The 22,628-nt window shown below is 52.6% G+C and overlaps 1 protein-coding gene across 2 annotated transcripts in view; it reads right to left on the bottom strand.

The window, feature by feature from the left end:
- Nucleotides 1–22,628, bottom strand: part of kcp (kielin cysteine rich BMP regulator) — a 209,490-nt gene that overhangs the window by 71,827 nt on the left and 115,035 nt on the right. For both annotated transcript variants that reach the window (XM_086010530.1, XM_086010531.1), the window contains exons 22-31: nt 21,679–21,769; nt 20,234–20,333; nt 14,357–14,442; nt 13,452–13,545; nt 11,442–11,594; nt 10,203–10,309; nt 9,857–9,950; nt 5,965–6,138; nt 5,358–5,440; nt 4,938–5,031 (exon numbers count right to left, since the gene is read on the bottom strand). In XM_086010530.1, the coding sequence (XP_085866656.1) occupies nt 4,938–5,031; nt 5,358–5,440; nt 5,965–6,138; nt 9,857–9,950; nt 10,203–10,309; nt 11,442–11,594; nt 13,452–13,545; nt 14,357–14,442; nt 20,234–20,333; nt 21,679–21,769 (1,076 nt within the window). The remainder of the gene's footprint in view (nt 1–4,937; nt 5,032–5,357; nt 5,441–5,964; nt 6,139–9,856; nt 9,951–10,202; nt 10,310–11,441; nt 11,595–13,451; nt 13,546–14,356; nt 14,443–20,233; nt 20,334–21,678; nt 21,770–22,628) is intronic.

The following is a 22,628-nucleotide window of genomic DNA, read 5'->3' on the forward strand; positions in this document are numbered from 1 at the left end:
CTGAAAGGCGCCACCGCCTCAATAAAAGTGGAAGATGCGGCAATTCCCAAGTTTTTTAAGGCAAGGCCGGTGCCATACACAATTCGTCCAGCCGTCAAGGCAGAGCTGGAGAATTTGGAAAAAGCAGGCGTGTTATCCAAGGTAGATTGGAGCGAGTGGGCAACACCCATCGTCCCGGTCATGAAGAAAACGTTGAATAATGATAAATCTGAAGAACAGAGAAAAGTTCGCATCTGTGGGGACTTCAAGGTGACTGTAAACCCGGTTCTTCACATGGTACAGTATCCTCTTCCGAGGATAGAAGGTATTTTCGCCTCACTATCCGGAGGGAAACGTTTCACCAAAATTGACTTAGCACAGGCATATCTACAGATGGAGGTTGAGGAGGCCTCTAAAAAGTATCTCACGATAAACACACACAAAGGCCTGTACCAGTACAATCGACTGGTTTTCGGAGTGGCATCAGCTCCGGCTATCTGGCAAAGAGCTATGGAGCAAGTCCTGCAAGGGATTCCGGGGACTCAATGCTACCTAGACGACATCCTTGTAACAGGAGAAAACAACAACGAGCACCTTGCCAACTTGGAGCAGGTGCTCACGAGGCTGAGAGAACAGGGCCTACGAGCAAATCGCCCCAAATGCGAATTTTTCCAGAAACAAATATCATATTGTGGCCATGTCATTAACGAAGAAGGGTTGCATAAGTCACCTGAAAAAGTTGAAGCGGCCGTAAAGGCCCCAGTGCCTGAAAATGTCTCACAATTAAGGTCGTTCCTGGGATTAGTAAATTACTATCATAAATTTTTACCAAACTTGTCGACGGTTCTGCACCCGCTTAACGCACTGCTACAAACGGGAGTAGTTTGGAAATGGAGCGAAGACTGTAAACGTGCCTTCCATAAATGCAAAGGCTTGATCACGTCCAGGGAAGTGTTGGCTCATTACAACCCATCATTGCCAATCAGACTGGCGTGCGATGCATCCCCTTACAGCGTGGGAGCGTTATTATTGCATAGATTCACTGATGGCTCGGAGCGGCCGATAGCTTTTGCGTCACGCTCATTGAACTCAGCTGAGCGTAACTATGCCCAGATCGACAGGGAGGCACTCAGCCTGGTGTGGGGGGTGAAGAAATTCAACCATTACCTACACGGACAAAAGTTTACCTTGTTGACTGACCATCAACCCCTCGTCTCCATATTCAACCCTAAAAGGAGCGTTCCCATTATGACAGCGCAAAGGCTACAGAGGTGGTCCCTTTTCCTAGGGGCACACCAATATGACATAGAGTACAAAGGAACAAAACAGCATGGGAATGCTGACGGGTTATCGCGCCTACCGTTGCCAACGGTGGAAGAGGCGCCTACTGTGGACCCAGTGGAGATATTCCACTCGACCATAGTGGAATGTCTACCGGTGACAAATTCTACCATTGAAAAGGAAACGCGAAATGACCCGACTCTCTCACGAGTCTACGATTTAACGGTGAAGGGATGGCCAGCACATGGTGAACCACTGTTGCCAGCATTCTCGCAAAGAAGAGAACAGCTGTCAGTGTGCCGAGGAACCTTGATGTGTGGATCCAGAGTGGTGATTCCACCCAAACTCAAGGATAGAGTGCTAAAGGAGCTTCACGAGGGGCATCTGGGTGGAGTGAAAATGAAGAACTTAGCCAGAGCATTTGTGTGGTGGCCAGGTATCGATGGAGACATCGAAGAAATGACCAAGAGCTGTCTAGGATGCCAGAAGGTCCAAAACGCCCCACCACAAGCCCCTCTACATCCATGGGAGTGGCCCTCATCTCCATGGCAAAGGGTACATATCGACTTTGCTGGTCCATTTATGGACTCAATGTTCTTAATTGTGGTGGATGCACACTCCAAGTGGCTGGAGGTAATAAAGATGTCCTCCACCACCACGGAAAAAACCATCACAGTATTAAAGACCATATTCGCCAGGAATGGGCTGCCTGAACAGATCTGTTCTGATAATGGACCGCAATTTGTATCCGAAGAATTCAGGAAGTTCTTAAAAAACAATGGGGTTAAGCACTACACGTCCGCCCCATACCATCCTGCCACCAATGGATTGGCTGAAAGGTTTGTCCAGACCTTCAAGAAGGCCATGGGTAATGAAGACATAAATCTAAAACATAAGGTAGATAACTTCTTGTTTGCGTACAGGAATGCAACACATGTGGTTACAAACCAAACCCCCGCCATGATGTTTTCAATAGAAGACTAAGATGCCGGCTGGATTTGGTCAAGCCAAACGTCAGAAGGGACGTAGAGAACCGGCAATTTCAAAGCATGAATGAAAGGCCAACTAGAACCTTCCAGATAGGTCAACCAGTTTTGGCCCGGGACTACCGTACCGAGAAATGGCAGCCTGGAACTATTTGCATACGACTAGGACCGCTGATGTATACCGTGGACATTGGAGAAAGCATAATAAGGCGCCATGCTGACCAGATCATAGAGTCATCCGAAAAAGGACAACCTACACCACAACTCTATACACCTAGTGATGAAGCAGAGATACCCATAGTATCTACCTCCGATCCGGTGATACTGGAACCAGATGAACCCAACACTAGCATTGAAGCCGAATCGACCTTGCCAAAAGAACCTACTACACCACCGAGGCGTTATCCGGACCGAGTCAGGAAGCCTCCAGAGAGACTGAATTTGTAATTGATTAACTTCAGCAAATGTGTATATTATTGTTCTTGTAAAAATGTTATTTAATGATTACTTAAAATGTTATGTACTATTTATCTAAAAGGGGAGGAATTGTAGTGTATGTACCTTTAAGAGGAACTATGTTTTTGAAGCCCCTGTATACTGTAGTACCAGTAGTGACCACTCGGGTATATAAGCCTGTGTAGCATCTTGTGTTGTTAGTTCACCTCCAGACTTTGTTCAGTAAACACTTGTTAAATCAACTCCTGCATTCCGTGTCTCCATTAACACACGGATCTAACATAACCCACACCCCGCACTGTAACAGTAGTATCTTCTTTTCTTCTTAGGCAGTCCCTCGGAACCGAGGATGTCTTGCTTCTACATTAAAAATGAGTTCTCAGGTGACTGATGAATCCAATGCGGGACCTACAGTCTCTGTCACAGGTGGGGCAGATGGTGGTTGAAATGTCTGAGCTCCCGGACAACGATAGCAGTATGGCGTTCCGGTCTGTCACTGTTGGGGTTGTCCATGACGTTCCAGGTCCCGAACTTCATTTTAAAAGGTGGAAGGTGCCTGTGCATGAATTCTTTTAATGTGGGGTGGCCATTGCACACCAGCTGCCACACGGGCTTGACAGAGCAAGGTCTTGGTCCAATGGCAAGGGGATGCAAGACGATTGGAGACCAGGCTCTGCTACATCAGCCTAGCACACACACACAAACATACTGCTACTGTCCCCCTCCCTCCTTCCCACAGGTCCTCTCTGCCTGGGTTTCGTAGGATGCATTGTGGTCCTCCCAACCTCGCTGTTGGTCCGTGCTGCACCTTCCCTGGGCCCCGATCCCGCTGCTGGTCAACGTTGTGCCATCCTGGGCCTTGACTGCACTGCTGGGCTCGTCGTCGCTCCTGGGTCCCGGTCTCGGACATATAACCACACCCCGCATCGTAACAGTGATCTACCCCACACCCCTCACTGTAACTCCGATATACCCCTCACTGTAACAGTGATATAACCCACAGCCCGCACTGTAACAGTGATATACCCCACACTCCTCACTGTAACAGTGATATACCCCACAGCCCTCACTGTAACTCCGATATACCCCTCACTGTAACAGTGATATACCCCACACCCCTCACTGTAACAGTGATATAACCCACAGCCCGCACTGTAACAGTGATATACCCCACACCCCTCACTGTAACAGTGATATAAGCCACACCCCTCACTGTAACAGTGATATACCCCACACTCCTCACTGTAACAGTGATATACCCCACAGCCCTCACTGTAACAGTGATATACCCCACAGCCCTCACTGTAACAGTGATATACCCCACACCCCTCACTGTAACAGTGATATAACCCACAGCCCGCACTGTAACAGTGATATACCCCACACCCCTCACTGTAACAGTGATATAAGCCACACCCCTCACTGTAACAGTGATATAAGCCACACCCCTCACTGTAACAGTGATATACCCCACACTCCGCACTGTAACTCCGATTTACCCCACACCCCTCATTGTAACAGTGATATACCCCACACCCCTCACTGTAACAGTGATATACCCCACACCCTGCACTGCAACACTGATATAGCCCACACCCCTCAGTGTAAAACTGATATACCCCACAACCCTCACTGTAACACAAATATACCCCACACCCTGCATGGTAACCCTCTGATATACCCCACACCCCGCACTGTAACACTGATATACCCCACACCCTGCACGGTAACCCTCTGATATACCCCACACCCCGCACTGTAACACTGATATACCCCGCACTGTAACACTGATATACCCCACACCCCTCAGTGTAACACTGATATACCGCACACCCCTCACTGTAACACTGATATACCCCACACCCTGCATTGTAACCCTCTGATATACCCCACACCCCTCAGTGTAACACTGATATACCCCACACCCCTCAGTGTAACACTGATATACCCCAAAACCTTCAGTGCAACACTGATATACCCCACACCCCGCACTGTAACATTGATATACCCCACACCCCTCAGTGTAACACTGATATACCCCACACCCCTCAGTGTAACACTGATATACCCCACACCCCGCACTGTAACATTCTGATATACCCCACACCCCTTAGTGCAACCCTCTGATATACCCCACACCCCTTAGTGCAACCCTCTGATATACCCCACACCCCTCGGTGTAACCCTCTGATACACCCTCTCTGTTGCACCATTTTGAGGAAAGCTTGCACCCACCTGGACACTGAGGGCAGCAGTCTCCTGGTAGGAGGAACGGGTCATTGCATGACTGAGGGGGACACCTCCTCGATAAACATTGTACGTTTCCATTCTACAAGGAGACAACACGTTATACAGGAAAAGCAGAAAGTGAAAAATAGCAGGGATGTGTCAGGAGAGTGTGGTTCTGAATGTGTCAGGGAGCGTGTGATTGTGTAAGGGAAATGATAAAAACAGGCATACTGAGGAATTGGAGATGGAGGGATAGAGATACTGAGGTGACTGGACATGGAGAGAGACACACTGACAGATTGGAGATGGAGAGAGAGACACTGAGGGACTGGAGATGGAGGGAGAGAGACACTTTTCTTCCAACACTAATCAAACTAACCCAAATTCTACCTCTTTACATCAGGGCAGAATTCTCTCCATACTCACTATGCAGTGACACTCCTTGCACTTGTTAGTAGGGTGTGGAAAATCAGCACCATTAGGGTACTCCTTCCCAGCATAGTGACAGCCTGCAGAGACACACACACAGAGCACTGCATAAAACATTCTCTATAGCCACTCCGGAACTGTCCACACTGCGTCTGTGATTGCAGTTACACTGGGAGCTGGAACACCCTCTTCCAATCTGGGCGCTCTGTCCACCCGTCCCTCCACGCTCTGTCCACCCGTCCCTCCACGCTCTGTCCACCCACGCTCTGTCCACCCGTCCCGCCACGCTCTGTCCACCCGTCCCGCCACGCTCTGTCCACCCGTCCCGCCACGCTCTGTCCACCCGTCCCGCCACGCTCTGTCCACCCGTCCCGCCACGCTCTGTCCACCCGTCCCGCCACGCTCTGTCCACCCGTCCCTCTAGCCATCAGTCGGTTTGCAGTCTATCTATCGTCAGTCTGTCCAGCCGTCAGTCTGTCCAGCCGTCAGTCTGTCCAGCCGTCAGTCTGTCCAGCCGTCAGTCTGTCCAGCCGTCAGTCTGTCCAGCTGTCAATCTGTTCAGCCGTCAGTCTGCCTGTCCTCCCTCAGCTGCTCATCCCGTTACCATTGCAGTTGTTTTGACAGCAGGACCCAGACAGTGGGTAGGAGCAGAGGGCGCTGATACAATTCCTCTCCTCACAGGTCACTTTGCCATTCAAACAGACGCATTCCTGGCACGGGTTCATGGGGTTCGGGAACCGCTGGCCATCCAATAATACACGCTCCTCAAACACGCAGTCTGCAGACAAAAACACAAGGTGCCCATTACAGAGGTCCTTTACCCAAATCCCCCCTTTCCCATTTCACTGAGGTTTTCCCCTTTGCCCCCCCACTATTATCATGGTAATGTAGATAAAACAGTCAGTGTCTGTGAAACAGTACCCCAGTGAGAATCAGTGTCTGTGGAACTGTACCCCAGTGCGAGTCAGTGCCTGTGGAAATGTACCCCAGTGAGAGTCAGTGTCTATGAAACTGTACCCCAGTGAGAGTCAGTGTCTATGAAACTGTACCCCAGTGAGAATCAGTGTCTGTGGAACTGTACCCCAGTGAGAGTCAGTGTCTATGAAACTGTACCCCAGTGAGAGTCAGTGTCTGTGGAACTGTACCCCAGTGAGAGTCAGTGTCTGTGGAACTGTACCCCAGTCAGAGTCAGTGTCTATGAAACTGTACCCCAGTGAGAGTCAGTGTCTGTGGAACTGTACCCCAGTGAGAGTCAGTGTCTGTGGAACTGTACCCCAGTGAGAGTCAGTGTCTATGAAACTGTACCCCAGTGAGAGTCAGTGTCTGTGGAACTGTACCCCAGTGAGAGTCAGTGTCTGTGGAACTGTACCCCAGTGAGAGTCAGTGTCTGTGGAACTGTACCCCAGTGAGAGTCAGTGTCTGTGGAACTGTACCCCAGTCAGAGTCAGTGTCCGTGGAACTGTACCCCAGTGAGAGTCAGTGTCTGTGGAACTGTACCCCAGTTTGGGCAGGATTTTCATTGGGCCGTGGAGGCGGGATTGGAGGCGTGTGGGGGGTTAAAATCCCAAAATCGGGGGGCACAAACCCATCCCGCACCCAACCCGCCTCCATGCCAGTTTCAAAGGAGGCGGGTACCCGACCCACACTGGGACCCGCCTCCCCAAAGCGGGAAGAGGATTAGTGCCAATTAACTGCCTGTTAACAGGTAGTTTACAGGCAGTTTTTAGCCTAATCCCTTTTTTTAATGTTGAAGTGTGGGATTCCTGACGGCTCCAAACCACGCCAAGTTAGAGGAGGCGGACCGTTGTGATGAAGGGCTTGGAGGGGTCGAGATGTCTGGTGTTCAGGTGAGTGATGGGTGCATGAGTGCAAAGGTAAGTGTGTTTGGTGTGTGTAAAGTGTTTAAAGAAGTTTTACACCTTTACTTACCTTTACAGCCTTCCTTCCTTCAGGTCTCGGGTGTCCCTCATCTCACCGGCACAGAAAGCAAAATGGTTGCGAGCTGTCAAAAATTGCAGCATTCAGCTTTCTGTTCCGGGGAGATCTCTAAATCAGCCTGAGAGGAAGGAATTAACCTGGAGTACAGATTGTCAGTGTTTGACAGCTTCAAACAGCTGTGAAACGCTGATATTTCATCTGCCAAAAGTTCTTGACAGATGAAATTTCAGTCTGTGACGTCACCTGTTGCCGGGTGGCCCTTAATTGGACTGCTGAGCCCGCTGGGCAGGCTCAACAAGGTCAATCAAGTAAAAATCGCGTGGGTTGGCTAGAACTCGATGGAGGCGGGACTACAACCCCAAAAGTTGTAGTCCCGCCTCCTACCCGACTCCTCAATGAAAATCCAGCCCAGTGTCTGTGGAACTGTATCCCAGTGAGAGTCAGTGGGCTGGATTTTCATTGAGGAGGCGGGTAGGAGGCGGGACTACAACTTTCGGGGTTGTAGTCCCGCCTCCATCGAGTTGCAGCCAACCCACGCGATTTCGGCTTGATTGACCTTGTTGAGCCCGTCCAGCGGCCAATTAAGGGCTACCCGGCAACAGGTGACGTCACAGATTGATATTTCGTCTGTCAAGACCTTTTGACAGATGAAATATCAGCGTTTCACAGCTGTTTGAAGCTGTCAAACACTGACAATCTGTACTCCAAGTTAATTCCTTCCTCTCAGGATGATCTAGAGATCTCTCCGGAACAGAAAGCAGAATGCTGCAATTTTTGACAGATCGCGACCATTTTGCTTTCTGTGCTGGTGAGATGAGGGACTCCTGAGACCTGAAGGAAGGCTGTAAAGGTAAGTAAAACTTATTTAAACACTTTAAACACACCAAACACGCTTACCTCTGCACTCATGCACCCATCACTCACCTGAACACCGGACATCTCGACCGCTCCAAGCCTTTCAGCCCGACGGCCTGCCTCGCTAACTTGGCGTGGTTTCGAGCCGTCGGGAATCCCACACTTCAAGAATGAAAATAGGGATTAGGCTAAAAACTGCCTGTTAACAGGCAGCTAACTGGCACTAATCCCCTTCCCGCCTCGGGGAGGCAGGTCCCAGCACAGGTCGGGTATCCGCCTCCTTTGAAACTGGCACAGAGGCGGGTTGGGGGCGAGATGGGTTTGTGCCCCCCGATTTCGGGATTTTAACCCCCCACAGGCCTTCAATCCCGCCTCCATGGCCCAATGAAAATCCTGCCCAGTGCCTTTGGAACTGTACCCCAGTGAGAGTCAGTGCCTTTGGAACTGTATCCCAGTGAGAGTCAGTGCCTTTGGAACTGTACCCCAGTGAGAGTCAATGTCCGTGGAACTGTATCCCAGTGAGAGTCAGTGTCTGTGGAACTGTACCCCAGTGAGAGTCAGTGTCTGTGGAACTGTACCCCAGTGAGAGTCAGTGTCTGTGGAACTGCACCCCAGTGAGAGTCAGTGTCTGTGGCACTGTACCCCAGTGAGAGTCAGTGCCTGTGGAACTGTACCCCAGTGAGAGTCAGTGTCTGTGGCACTGTACCCCAGTGAGAGTCAGTGTCTGTGGAACTGTACCCCAGTGAGAGTCAATGTCTGTGGAACTGTACCCCAGTGAGAGTCAGTGTCCGTGGAATGTACCCCAGAGAGAGTCAGTGTCTGTGGAACTGTACCCCAGTGAGAGTCAGTGTCTGTGGAACTGTACCCCAGTGAGAGTCAGTGTCTGTGGCACTGTACCCCAGTGAGAGTCAGTGTCTGTGGAGCTGTACCCCAGTGAGAGTCGGTGTCTGTGGAACTGTACCCCAGTGAGAGTCAGTGTCTGTGGCACTGTACCCCAGTGAGAGTCAGTGTCTGTGGAACTGTACCCCAGTGAGAGTCAGTGTCTGTGGCACTGTACCCCAGTGAGAGTCAGTGTCTGTGGAACTGTACCCCAGTGAGAGTCGGTGTCTGTGGAACTGTACCCCAGTGAGAGTCAGTGTCTGTGGCACTGTACCCCAGTGAGAGTCAGTGTCTGTGGAACTGTACCCCAGTGAGAGTCAGTGTCTGTGGCACTGTACCCCAGTGAGAGTCAGTGTCTGTGGAACTGTACCCCAGTGAGAGTCAGTGTCTGTGGAACTGTACCCCAGTGAGAGTCAGTGTCTGTGGAACTGTACCCCAGTGAGAGTCAGTGTCTGTGGGACTGTACCCCAGTGAGAGTCAGTGTGGAAGATAAATCAGGACATCAAGGGTGAAACAACATTCACCAGGTCCCTGGGATAGATCCTGAGTTCTAACAAGCTGCAATTCTTTGAGACACACCTTGTTCTAGACCATCACCTCAAAGCGGTGCAGCTCCTCGATCCCTTCCGATTGCTCTGACTATAGGCGATCTCACCCACTCACTTAGTGATTGATTTAAATGACCCAATCGACTTGATGTTGCTCGCGACCCTGACTCCACCTGTCACACTGAAGGGCGAGAGAGGTAAACACTTTACTGGGGCATTGCTGACTGTCTTCCTCCCCCACTGCCCCTTGCTTGTAAGCCCAGGGTCTGCCCTTACCTGGACACTTTGCGCAGCATTGGCCTGCCTTCCTCTCCGGCCTGGTGCAGGTGATCGGGGGGCAGTCGGTCGGGACGCACAGCACTGTCCCACTCTGTCAGGAGAGGAAACGTCAAATCAGTGCAGAAATGTACCGTTCACCAACACCCCCAACTGCACCAGATAGCTTGACAGTCTCACCAAATAGCCCACCTCCCACCAGCACAACACCCAGCCTGCTCCAGTAGATCCCTGGCCCAAACCCAGACTGATTCCGCACTGCACATGCACACATGCGGACACACTCAGACAGGCACATGAGGGCTCACCCACAGGGGACAGTAGGTGAGCAGGGAGCCTGCCTTACCTGACAGTGACAGTTCTGACACGGACTGTCCGGGTCGATGAACTCCTGTCCCTTCTTGTACTGTCTCTTGTTGTATGTGCAATGGTCACAAGACGGGCAGCATTCGCCTAGGAAAGAAATTCTCTGGCAAATTAGATCAAACATCCCTGTTACACAAGTGACCGGACCCACTGACCCTACACCTGACCCACTGACCCAACACCCGACCCACTGACCCCTCACCCGACCCACCGACCCTACACCCGACCCACTGACCCTACACCCGACCCACTGACCCCTCACCCGACCCACTGACCCTACACCAGACCCACTGACCCCTCACCCGACCCATTGACCCTACACCCGACCCATTGACCCCTCACCTGACCCACTGACCCCTCACCCGACCCAATGACCCCTCACCCGACCCAATGACCCCTCACCCGACCCACTGAACCTACAACCGACCCACTGACCCTACACCCGACCCACTGACCCCTCACCCGACCCACTGACCCTACACCCGACTCACTGACCCTACACCTGACCCACTGACCCTACACCTGACCCACTGACGCTACACCCGGCCCACTGACCCCACACCCGGCCCACTGACCCCTCACCTGACCCACTGACTCCTTACACGACCCATTGAACCTACGCCCAACCCACTGACCCTACACCCGACCCACTGACCCCTCACCCGACCCACTGACCCTACACCCGGCTCACTGACCCTACACCTGACCCACTGACCCCTCACCCGACCCACTGACCCTACACCTGACCCACTGACCCCTCACCCGACTCACTGACCCTACACCCGACCCACTGACCCTACACCCGGCCCACTGACCCCTCACCTGACCCACTGACCCTACACCCGACTCACTGACCCTACACCCGACCCACTGACCCTAAACCCGACCCACTGACCTTACACCCGACCCACTGACCCCTCATCTGACCCACTGAACTTACACCTGACCCACTGACCCTACACCTGACCCACTGACCCTACACCCGACTCACTGACCCTACACCCGACTCACTGACCCTACACCCGACCCACTGACCCTACGACCGACTCACTGACCCCTCACCCGACTCACTGACCCTACACCTGACCCACTGACCCCTCACCCGACCCACTGACCCTACACCCGGCCCACTGACCCCTCACCGGACCAATTGACACTACACCTGAAGGATGTGCCGGCAGTTAGTTGAGCTCGCTCTTTGACCAGTTGCGACACGTACCGTTGTTTGAGTTGGGGTGTGGGCAGGTAACAGGTGGGCACTGCCTGGGTCTGCAGGTGGTGTCACCATTAACGCAGGTACAAGTGGTGCACTGGCTCTCCTCCAGCTCCCATTCTACTCCATCTTCATACTCCAGCCCCTGCACGATACACACTGACGAAGGAAGCACACACACACACGGCTAAATATAAAGACAGAGACCTGAGGGCTACAGAGGTTCTGGACCCGACGATAGGGCTCAAATCCAGCCCAGACATGGTTAGGTTTTCTTACTCTTGTGGTTTGGGTCGTCAGTTGAATCACTGATTCAGAGGGTCACCTACCTTTACATGTGGGGCAACCTACATGACCTACCAAACAGGGGGCAATAAACATTGGGAGTTGAAACACGTTAACCCCGACTTCTGTTCTGCTGTCCCCACCTCTCACCAACCCACTACCAAACCAGGACACAAGTCAGGTAGACTTCACCCTGTGTGCTGTACCTGACCCGAGCTGAACTGGCCTGGGTCTCAGAGTTCAGATGGTTCCTGGGCCCTCAGCCTGGATTCCTGGTGATGCCCAGTCCCCTCTCTGGGCACAGCTGGTGCCCAGGCCTCATCCCTGTCCCTTCTGGCTGCCCTTCACATTACTGGTCGCCAGGAGACTGAGGATCACGAACCCCTTCCCCTCAAATTGATGCATTGGAACAGATTGAGACATGGGGATCGGGGTTGGGGACTAGAGGGCCAGGAACACGGGGCTGGGGATCGGGGTCACGGAGCTGGGGATCGGGGTCGGGGACACAGGGCTAGGATCGGGGTTGGGGTCATGGGGCTGGGAATCTGGGTCGGGGACACGGGGCTGGGATCGGGGTCACGGGGCTGGGGATCGGGGTCGGGGACACGGGGCTGGGGATCGGGGTCGGGGACACGGGGCTGGGGATCGGGGACACGGGGCTAGGATCGGAGTCACGGGGCTGGGGATCAGTGTCAAGGGGCTGGGGATCGGGGTCGGGGACACGGGGCTGGGGATCGGGGTCGGGGACACGGGGCTAGGATCGGAGTCACGGGGCTGGGGATCAGTGTCAAGGGGCTGGGGATCGGGGTCGGGGACACGGGGCCGGGGATCGGGGACACGGGGCCGGGGATCGGGGTCGGGGATCGGGGTCGGGGACACGGGGCCGGGGATCGGGGTCGGGGACACGGGGCCGGGAATCGGGGTCGGGGACACGGGGCCGAGGATCGGGGTCGGGGACACGGACACGGGGATCGGGGACACGGGGCTGGGGATCGGGGCTGGGGATCAGGGACACGGGGCCGGGGATTGGGGTCACGGGGCCGGGGATCGGGGTCACGGGGCCGGGGATCGGGGTCACGGGGCCGAGGGGCTGGGGATCGGGATCGGGGACACGGGGCTGGGGATCGGGGTCAAGGGGCTGGGGATCGGGATCGGGGACACGGGGCTGGGGATCGGGGTCAAGGGGCTGGGGATCGGGGTCGGGGACACGAGGCTGGGGATCGGGGTCAAGGGGCTGGGGATCGGGATCGGGGACACGGGGCTGGGGATCGGGGTCAAGGGGCTGGGGATCGGGGTCGGGGACACGAGGCTGGGGATCGGGGTCAAGGGGCTGGGGATCGGGATCGGGGACACGGGGCTGGGGATCGGGGTCGGGGACACGAGGCTGGGGATCGGAGTCGGGGTCACGGGGCTGGGGATCGGGGACACGGGGCTGGGGATCGGGGTCACGGGGGCTGGGGATCGGGGTCACGGGGCTGGGGATCGGGGTCAAGGGGCTGGGGATCGGGGTCAAGGGGCTGGGGATCGGGGTCAAGGGGCTGGGGATCGGGGTCACAGGGCTGGGGATCGGGGTCACGGGGCTGGGGATTGGGGTCGGGGACACAGGGCTGGGGACACAGTGGCCGGGGTCGGGGACAGGAGCCGGTGTCGGGGTCTTGGGGGCGGGATTGGGTTTTCTTGCTCTTGTGTTTTGGGACATCAGTTCAGACACTGATTTAGTGGGTCACCTACCTTTACACGTGGGGCAGCACTGCTCTGGATCTCTGAACGGGTTGGTGCAGGTCAGGGGCCGACAGATCTCCTCCTGACATCGTACGTTTCCATTCTAAGCAACCAACATTTCAGACACAACATCAGAATTATTCTGTAACTATCTCTGAACCCCCCTCCAGCCTCAAAGCTCCTTCCTCCCAAACAGGCCCCTTGTGCAACCCCCACTCCCTTCGCTCCACCTTTGGTGGCCGTGCATCTAGCCGTCTGGGACACACACTCTGGAATTCCCTCCCTAAACCTCTCCTCCTCCCTCTCTTCCTATAAAACTATCCTCTAAAACCACAAAACCAAGCTGTTGTTCTGTGCAGCGCTCCCTCAGTACTGCCCCTCCGACAGTGCAGCGCTCCCTCAGTACTGCCCCTCCGACAGTGCAGCGCTCCCTCAGTACTGACCCTCCGACAGTGCAGCGCTCCCTCAGTACTGCCCCTTCGACAGTGCAGCACTCCCTCAGTACTGCCCTTGGACAGTGCAGCGCTCCCTCAGTACTGACCCTCCGACAGTGCAGCGCTCCCTCAGTACTGACCCTCTGACAGTGCAGCGCTCCCTCAGTACTGACCCTCTAACAGTGCAGCGCTCCCTCAGTACTGCCCCTCCGACAGTGCAGCGCTCCCTCAATACTGACCTTCCGACAGTGCAGCACTCCCTCAGTACTGCCCCTTCGACAGTGCAGCACTCCCTCAGTACTGCCCTTGGACAGTGCAGCGCTCCCTCTTCAAGTACAGAGTGTTAACAAATCCCTGTCTGTGAGGAAGGGTAATTGCACATTTGCCCTTGGAGGTTTCTGTATATTTTCCCATACTCCACAGTACCCCGTTTATTGATATAAAGAAATACACCATCGTCGGGTGAGACCGTGTACTCACCGAGCAGGTACACTGAATGCAGGGCCCACCAAAAGGAGGGTGGAACGTCTGACCATTGCTAACGAGCGCACTCTCGTACTCACACACTGAACAGAGGGAAAGCACAATTGATCACGGTACAGTATTGTATAAATCTGCCATACAGTTCTACACAACTGTTACATCGCTGGATTTTACACAAGATATTCACAGGTTTAACATCCCCGCCCACTCCTGTAAGCGGACCTCATGCTCCCTAAGTTCCAGAGTGAGCCTTCACCTGCCCGATATCGAGGTTTATGACAGTGGGACCCGAGTTTGGGCAGAGAGCCTTCAGCCCTGTATCCCGACTTACTGGAATAGATCACAGGCCCACACACCATCCCTCCTGCCTTCAGTAGGTGGGTGAAGAGCCTGTCGGAGCTCAGCTTAGGGACTAAACCAGATCAATGTATTTAACATTAACCAGGTAAATGGACAATACTCACTGTATTTACAGTAATTACAAACTTTACTATCTCCTCAAAATATCATAGATGCTCCTCCTGCACTAATCCTCAATATTAAACTGATCTTTGAAACTTGGTACCGTTACAAAATAACAAAAAGAAATAAAGACTTGCATTTATATAGCACCTTTTACAACCTCAAGACGCCCCAAAGCGCTTTACAGCCAATTTTAAAGAGTCATCACTGTTGTAAAGTAGGAAACAATTTGTGCACAGCAAGGTCCCACAAACAGCAATGTGATAATGACCAGATCATTTGTTTCAGTGACGTTGGTTGAAGGATAAATATTGGCCAGGGGAGAACTCCTCTGCTCTTCTTTGAGTAGCGTTGTGGGATCTTTTACATTCACCTGACGGGACAGTCGGGGCCTTGGTTTAACATCTCATTCGAAAGACGGCACCTCCGACAGTGCAGCATTCCCTCAGTGCTGACCTGGGAATGCTGGCCTAGATCATGTGCTCAAACCATGGAGTGGAACTTGAACCCAGGACATTCTAACCCTCAGGCGAGAGCTACCCACTGAGCCAATGATGACACGGCTCATTAAACAGTTGCTTGCTACCACAGAATTGCTCATTGAACCATTGGCCCGTCTTGGGGTGGTGGGGGGGCAGTTAAGTATCAAGGGGGAAAAATTCGGTATCGCCCATTTTGGGAGCGCTAATATCGGCCGGACGCAAAGTTTAGCTAATTATCACCTCTGACTGCAAAATTCGCCTCTATCGCCCCTGGAGGTGATTTGAGTGCTAAATCAGGTGCTACACACCTCTCTTAAGCCGCAAACGTCGGGGAGCGAGGCGCTACCTCAGAACGTTACCATGGAAGCCAGACAGACTGGTGCCGTCCAGTTCTTAAAGGGGAGGGGCCATCTTGCTGGCCAGCCACACCCTGCTCATTGCAGCCTTGAATCTCAGCCTGGAGAGACCTCAAAAGCGACAGTGTTGGAAGCACTAATGGATAGGCCCAGGAAAAGAGCTTGGCGCTTAGGAACCTCAAAAGTGGTGCTGAGGGCCAATACTCCTTAGGACAGCATTAAAACCAAAAATTTTGCCGACAAGAAAATGCAGGAAGCGCCTGCCTTTAAATAGCGCTCCCCCAGCTCCATCCCATCTTGAAAACGTTCCCCTCTACCTGTCGTTCCTAGTGACAGGCGCTAAGGCAGGAGGCGCAACTCAATATCCGGCCCGGGGCGCTACCGGGTCGTTGCACGCTTGACAGACGTCACGATCTGCGGGCGCAGGAAATCGTGGCGGTAGTGTTTAGTGCCGCCGCAAAACGACTGGTCAATTTCGCGAGCGGCGCTAAAATCGCCGCGCTCGGGCGCTAAGTTCCTAGTGTCCCGTTAGCGCCCCCCAGAGGAGCTAACGGGAGGTGCTGACCAACCGAATTTTCCCCCCCAAGGCTTCTATGTCTCATGGCCATACAGTGCTGACTTTGTGGAATAGCACCCAGGATATAGTTCGAAATCACTTTGACAATAATCCCTAACAAAGGACATTAAAACTGTATTATATCTCTCAACTACATGTTCAGCATGCTTGTAGTCGAATGGAATGGCTGCACCCAACAACATTTATATAGCGCCTTTAATGTAGGTAAACGTCCCAAGGCACTTACTCTTTCAGGAAAACCTACTGACCTGTTCCAAACGCTTTGAGTGATCTGGTTTCTTCATCCAAGGACAATGGCAGAAAAACCCAATCATTTCAATTTGGCACAACAGTCTGTCATGTACATTCCCTGCAGAAATTGCTCGCAGTAACCATTTAACACTATGTATGCTGGCAGTAGGAAGGTAGAATCCAATGAATATTCTATCATAGATAAAATGCGTCATTTTTGCAACCAGGCCTAAACAGCAGCCTGAGGAGGCACATCCAGATCAGAAGAATTTTTAAGTTTAGGAAAAGGTCACTTGACCCAATAAGTCTGTCTGTTTATCACTAACCAATCCCATCTGCTCACCATATCCCTCAACCCCACCTGTCTACATTCTCCACATATCCCACAACTCCATCTGCCAAAGTTTCCTGGGCTGTGTCTCAGTGGGTCTGTGTTGGACATCCTGGAGAGTTGTACGTTGAACATCTTGAGGAGTTCAGGGTTAATAGTCAAACTTCTTTGTATCTTGGAACAACAGGTTTTCCCAATATAAACGGGATGGCCTTGAAGTATCATGAGAGGAAAGCATAGCTTGTCTTCGGATACAAAAGTGCTTTTGTAAAGAAATATATGACAGTAATGACGTCAGCCATGAGTGATTTAGGGGCATGGATAATCAACATAGGTAGTAGTATCCATCAGCTACAGTATAGAAAGTTAACAGTTGATAAAGTCTGTTCTTCAAGAAGAGGTTGGGGACAGTTGCATCAGGACATCTTGTTTAAGGGAAGTAGCTTTAGAGTAAAGAACAACAACTGTTTACATGAACAGTCTGACTTCAAAGGATTTGGGAATAGATACGTCATGAGGTCATATCTATGACATGTACCTCTGATGTATGCAAAATAGGGTGTATAAAGGAGCATGGTTTTCAGTAGTTCTTCAGAGGGCTCGATAGATAGAACTTGAAGCTGAAAGCCACTCTCTGATCTGGGTGGAGCTGATCCCTCTTCCTAGCTATAAATAAAGTCTGTTACATATACAATACTAAGAAGTGTCTCATGCTTACTCGAAGCGTGATGTTGTGAACCAGAGAAGGAGGGAAGTTGACTTTGAACAGTCTGGTTGGGTGTATTTGGGCTGTTTATTGGACTGTGTCTCAGTGGGTCTGGTTGGGTGTATTTGGGCTGTTTATTGGACTGTGTCTCAGTGGGTCTGGGTGGGTGTATTTGGGCTGTTTATTGGGCTGTGTCTCAGTGGGGTTGGTTGGGTGTATTTGGGCTGTTTATTGGACTGTGTCTCAGTGGGTCTGGTTGGGTGTATTTGGGCTGTTTATTGGACTGTCTCAGTGGGTCTGGGTGGGTGTATTTGGGCTGTTTATTGGACTGTCTCAGTGGGTCTGGGTGGGTGTATTTGGGCTGTTTATTGGACTGTCTCAGTGGGTCTGGGTGGGTGTATTTGGGCTGTTTATTGGACTGTCTCAGTGGGTCTGGGTGGGTGTATTTGGGCTGTTTATTGGACTGTCTCAGTGGGTATGGGTGGGTGTATTTGGGCTGTTTATTGGACTGTGTCTCAGTGGGTCTGGTTGGGTGTATTTGGGCTGTTTATTGGACTGTGTCTCAGTGGGTCTGGTTGGGTGTATTTGGGCTGTTTATTGGGCTGTCTCAGTGGGTCTGGGTGGGTGTATTTGGGCTGTTTATTGGACTGTCTCAGTGGGTCTGGGTGGGTGTATTTGGGCTGTTTATTGGACTGTCTCAGTGGGTCTGGGTGGGTGTATTTGGGCTGTTTATTGGACTGTCTCAGTGGGTCTGGTTGGGTGTATTTGGGCTGTTTATTGGACTGTGTCTCAGTGGGTCTGGGTGGGTATATTTGGGCTGTTTATTGGACTGTCTCAGTGGGTCTGGGTGGGTGTATTTGGGCTGTTTATTGGACTGTGTCTCAGTGGGTCTGGGTGGGTGTATTTGGGCTGTTTATTGGACTGTGTCTCAGTGGGTCTGGGTGGGTGTATTTGGGCTGTTTATTGGACTGTGTCTCAGTGGGTCCGGGTGGGTGTATTTGGGCTGTTTATTGGACTGTCTCAGTGGGTCTGGGTGGGTGTATTTGGGCTGTTTATTGGACTGTGTCTCAGTGGGTCTGGGTGGGTGTATTTGGGCTATTTATTGGACTGTCTCAGTGGGTCTGGGTGGGTGTATTTGGGCTGTTTATTGGACTGTGTCTCAGTGGGTCTGGGTGGGTGTATTTGGGCTGTTTATTGGACTGTGTCTCAGTGGGTCCGGGTGGGTGTATTTGGGCTGTTTATTGGGCTGTCTCAGTGGGTCTGGGTGGGTGTATTTGGGCGGTTTATTGGACTGTGTCTCAGTGGGTCTGGGTGGGTGTATTTGGGCTGTTTATTGGACTGTCTCAGTGGGTCTGGGTGGGTGTATTTGGGCTGTTTATTGGGCTGTGTCTCAGTGGGGTTGGTTGGGTGTATTTGGGCTGTTTATTGGACTGTCTCAGTGGGGGTGGTTGGGTGTATTTGGGCTGTTTATTGGACTGTGTCTCAGTGGGTCTGGGTGGGTGTATTTGGGCTGTTTATTGGACTGTGTCTCAGTGGGTCTGGGTGGGTATATTTGGGCTGTTTATTGGACTGTGTCTCAGTGGGGTTGGTTGGGTGTATTTGGGCTGTTTATTGGACTGTCTCAGTGGGGTTGGTTGGGTGTATTTGGGCTGTTTATTGGACTGTCTCAGTGGGTCTGGGTGGGTGTATTTGGGCTGTTTATTGGACTGTGTCTCAGTGGGTCTGGGTGGGTGTATTTGGGCTGTTTATTGGACTGTCTCAGTGGGTCTGGTTGGGTGTATTTGGGCTGTTTATTGGACTGTCTCAGTGGGTCTGGGTGGGTGTATTTGGGCGGTTTATTGGACTGTCTCAGTGGGTCTGGGTGGGTGTATTTGGGCTGTTTATTGGACTGTGTCTCAGTGGGTCTGGTTGGGTGTATTTGGGCTGTTTATTGGACTGTGTCTCAGTGGGTCTGGTTGGGTGTATTTGGGCTGTTTATTGGACTGTGTCTCAGTGGGTCTGGGTGGGTATATTTGGGCTGTTTATTGGACTGTCTCAGTGGGTCTGGGTGGGTGTATTTGGGCTGTTTATTGGGCTGTCTCAGTGGGTCTGGTTGGGTGTATTTGGGCTGTTTATTGGACTGTCTCAGTGGGTCTGGGTGGGTGTATTTGGGCTGTTTATTGGACTGTCTCAGTGGGGTTGGGTGGGTGTATTTGGGCTGTTTATTGGACTGTCTCAGTGGGTCTGGGTGGGTGTATTTCGGCTGTTTATTGGACTGTCTCAGTGGGTCTGGGTGGGTGTATTTGGGCTGTTTATTGGACTGTGTCTCAGTGGGTCTGGGTGGGTGTATTTGGGCTGTTTATTGGACTGTCTCAGTGGGGTTGGTTGGGTGTATTTGGGCTGTTTATTGGGCTGTGTCTCAGTGGGTCTGGGTGGGTGTATTTGGGCTGTTTATTGGACTGTGTCTCAGTGGGTCTGGTTGGGTGTATTTGGGCTGTTTATTGGACTGTCTCAGTGGGGTTGGTTGGGTGTATTTGGGCTGTTTATTGGACTGTCCCAGTGGGTCTGGGTGGGTGTATTTGGGCTGTTTATTGGACTGTCTCAGTGGGGTTGGTTGGGTGTATTTGGGTTGTGTCAGTGGGATTGGTAGGGTGCACGTTCTAATATTTAATACTGATTCTTCTGTCCTATTCAGGTGCCATTCACTGGGTCCACCAGCATGAAACTCCCAGGTTGCCATGGTTACTCACTGTCACATGATGGGCAGCACTGTCCAACCAGAGTGCCCGGATGACTGCATCGAACAGGCGGACAATTCCGGTCCATTCGGTCACATGATACTTTGCCAGCCTATCAGGTAAGAGAATAGTGACATCATCAATCCGAGACCAATCTCAACAACCAAATCTGTGAGGTGGAGCAGCCAATCCCCGTCCATGTCCCCATTATACCCAAAAATGTGAAATCAAATATCAGGTCACAGGGAGGTTACGATAATATGGCCGACACCCTCTACATAGAACCCAAACCCCAATCGTTCCCAATCCAACTGGCAGCACCCCAGAACCCCAAAACTGGAACGCATAGACTGAGGGGCCCCCAGAACCCCAACACTGGAACGTATAGACTGAGGGGCCCTCAGAACCCCAACACTGGAACGCATAGACTGAGGGGCCCCCAGAGCCCCAACACTGGAACGCATAGACTGAGGGGCCCCCAGAACCCCAACACTGGAACGCATAGACTGAGGGTCCCCAGAACCCCAACACTGGAACGCATAGACTGAGGGGCCCCCAGAGCCCCAACACTGGAACGCATAGACTGAGGGGCCCCCAAGAGCCCCAACACTGGAACGCATAGACTGCGGGGCCCCAGAACCCCAACACTGGAACGCATAGACTGAGGGGCCCCCAGAGCCCCAACACTGGAACGCATAGACTGAGGGGCCCTCAGAACCCCAACACTGGAACGCATAGACTGAGGGGCCCTCAGAACCCCAACACTGGAACACATGGTGTTCTGGGGGCCCCTCAGTCTAACAGTTGGCGGCCAATCACACAGTTTCAGGACTCAAGCCTCCAGCAGTATAGTAATCTGGGATGTAATGTTTAAGTTATCCACCAGATGGAGCCAAAGATTAAGTGTTCATATTCACCAGTATTTAAGGTAATGGGTCATGTAGTCAATGTCCTGGTACACCAGTTTATACGGTAATGTGGCATTGCATTATGGGTATGACTCAGAGGTGAATCCTCCATCTTGGTGCTCGTGCAGTAACAAATGGTGCTTTGCCTCCAGCTGTAAGAGATATGTTTCTCTGCTACACCATGTAATAAACAGTTGGGTTTTCTTCCTAAGATCTCGCTTCTCTCAGTTTCTGACCTTACCACTCGGATATCACAAGCAGCAATTGACATTCCTCCCTGTGCTCTGGGGGTAGATCCCCATCAATGGGGGGCTTGTAGGGGAAACCAGCAATATGGGCGAATTCAGGTCAGGTCAGACAAGGAAAACTGCCGGCTAACTTCGCCTCACCAGTGCCCAGGTGGTGAAGGGGTGGTGGGTGGGGTGGGGGAGCTGGGCATAAGATACAAGAGCGATTCCCTCCTTCTGATATTTCACCTTTAACCATGTGTTTTACGGGGGAACCGGGCGAGTTGGCGATGTCAGATAACACGTGGCACTCCGCACTCACCTCACAGCGGCAGCTCAGGCAAGGATTGGACCGAGGCGTGAAGGTCTGACCATCAGTGAAGGTCTGAGACTCGTACTCGCACTCCTCACACCTACCAGACAAGAGAAACAGGTCAGAGGTCATCGCGTCGGCCCAACGCCATCTGACTGTCCAAGCCGTCTCCAACCCGCCACCATGACACGCACCTCTCTGCTGAGCGGACTGGGATCGGACTTTACACGGGAGGACAGGCTTAGCAAGTCTCCTGGGATTCGGGAGCTGCTACACGTTCCATGGGAGAGTGTCGGTGAGTCTGGAAATTAATCTTCATCCAGTCTCAACCCTCAGGGTTTCGACACATGGCGGCCTGCCCGTCATCCAAAGCAAGACACCATGACCCACACAGACCGGGAGTGCACTGGGTGTGATACTGAGTCACACAGACCGGGAGTACACTGGGCGTGATACTGAGTCACACAGACCGGGAGTACACTGGGCGTGATACTGAGTCACACAGACCGGGAGTACACTGGGTGTGATAATGAGTCACACTGACCGGGGGTACACCGGGTGTGGTACTGAGTCACACAGACCGGGAGTGCACTGGGTGTGATACTGAGTCACACAGACCGGGAGTACACTGGGTGTGATACTGAGTCACACAGACCGGGAGTACACTGGGTGTGATAATGAGTCACACTGACCAGGAGTACACCGGGTGTGGTACTGAGTCACACAAACCGGGTGTACACCGGGTGTGATACTGAGTCACACAGACTGGGAGTACACCGGGTGTGATACTGAGTCACACTGACCGGGAGTACACCGGGTGTGGTACTGAGTCACACTGACCGGGAGTACACCGGGTGTGATACTGAGTCACACAGACCGGGAGTACACCGGGTGTGGTACTGAGTCACACAGACCGGGAGTACACCGGGTGTGATACTGAGTCACACAGACCGGGAGTA

The sequence above is a fragment of the Somniosus microcephalus genome, chromosome 17 (assembly GCF_052327205.1).
Source record: "Somniosus microcephalus isolate GS21.2 chromosome 17, FLI_Smic_1.0, whole genome shotgun sequence".
Taxonomy (NCBI): domain Eukaryota; kingdom Metazoa; phylum Chordata; class Chondrichthyes; order Squaliformes; family Somniosidae; genus Somniosus; species Somniosus microcephalus.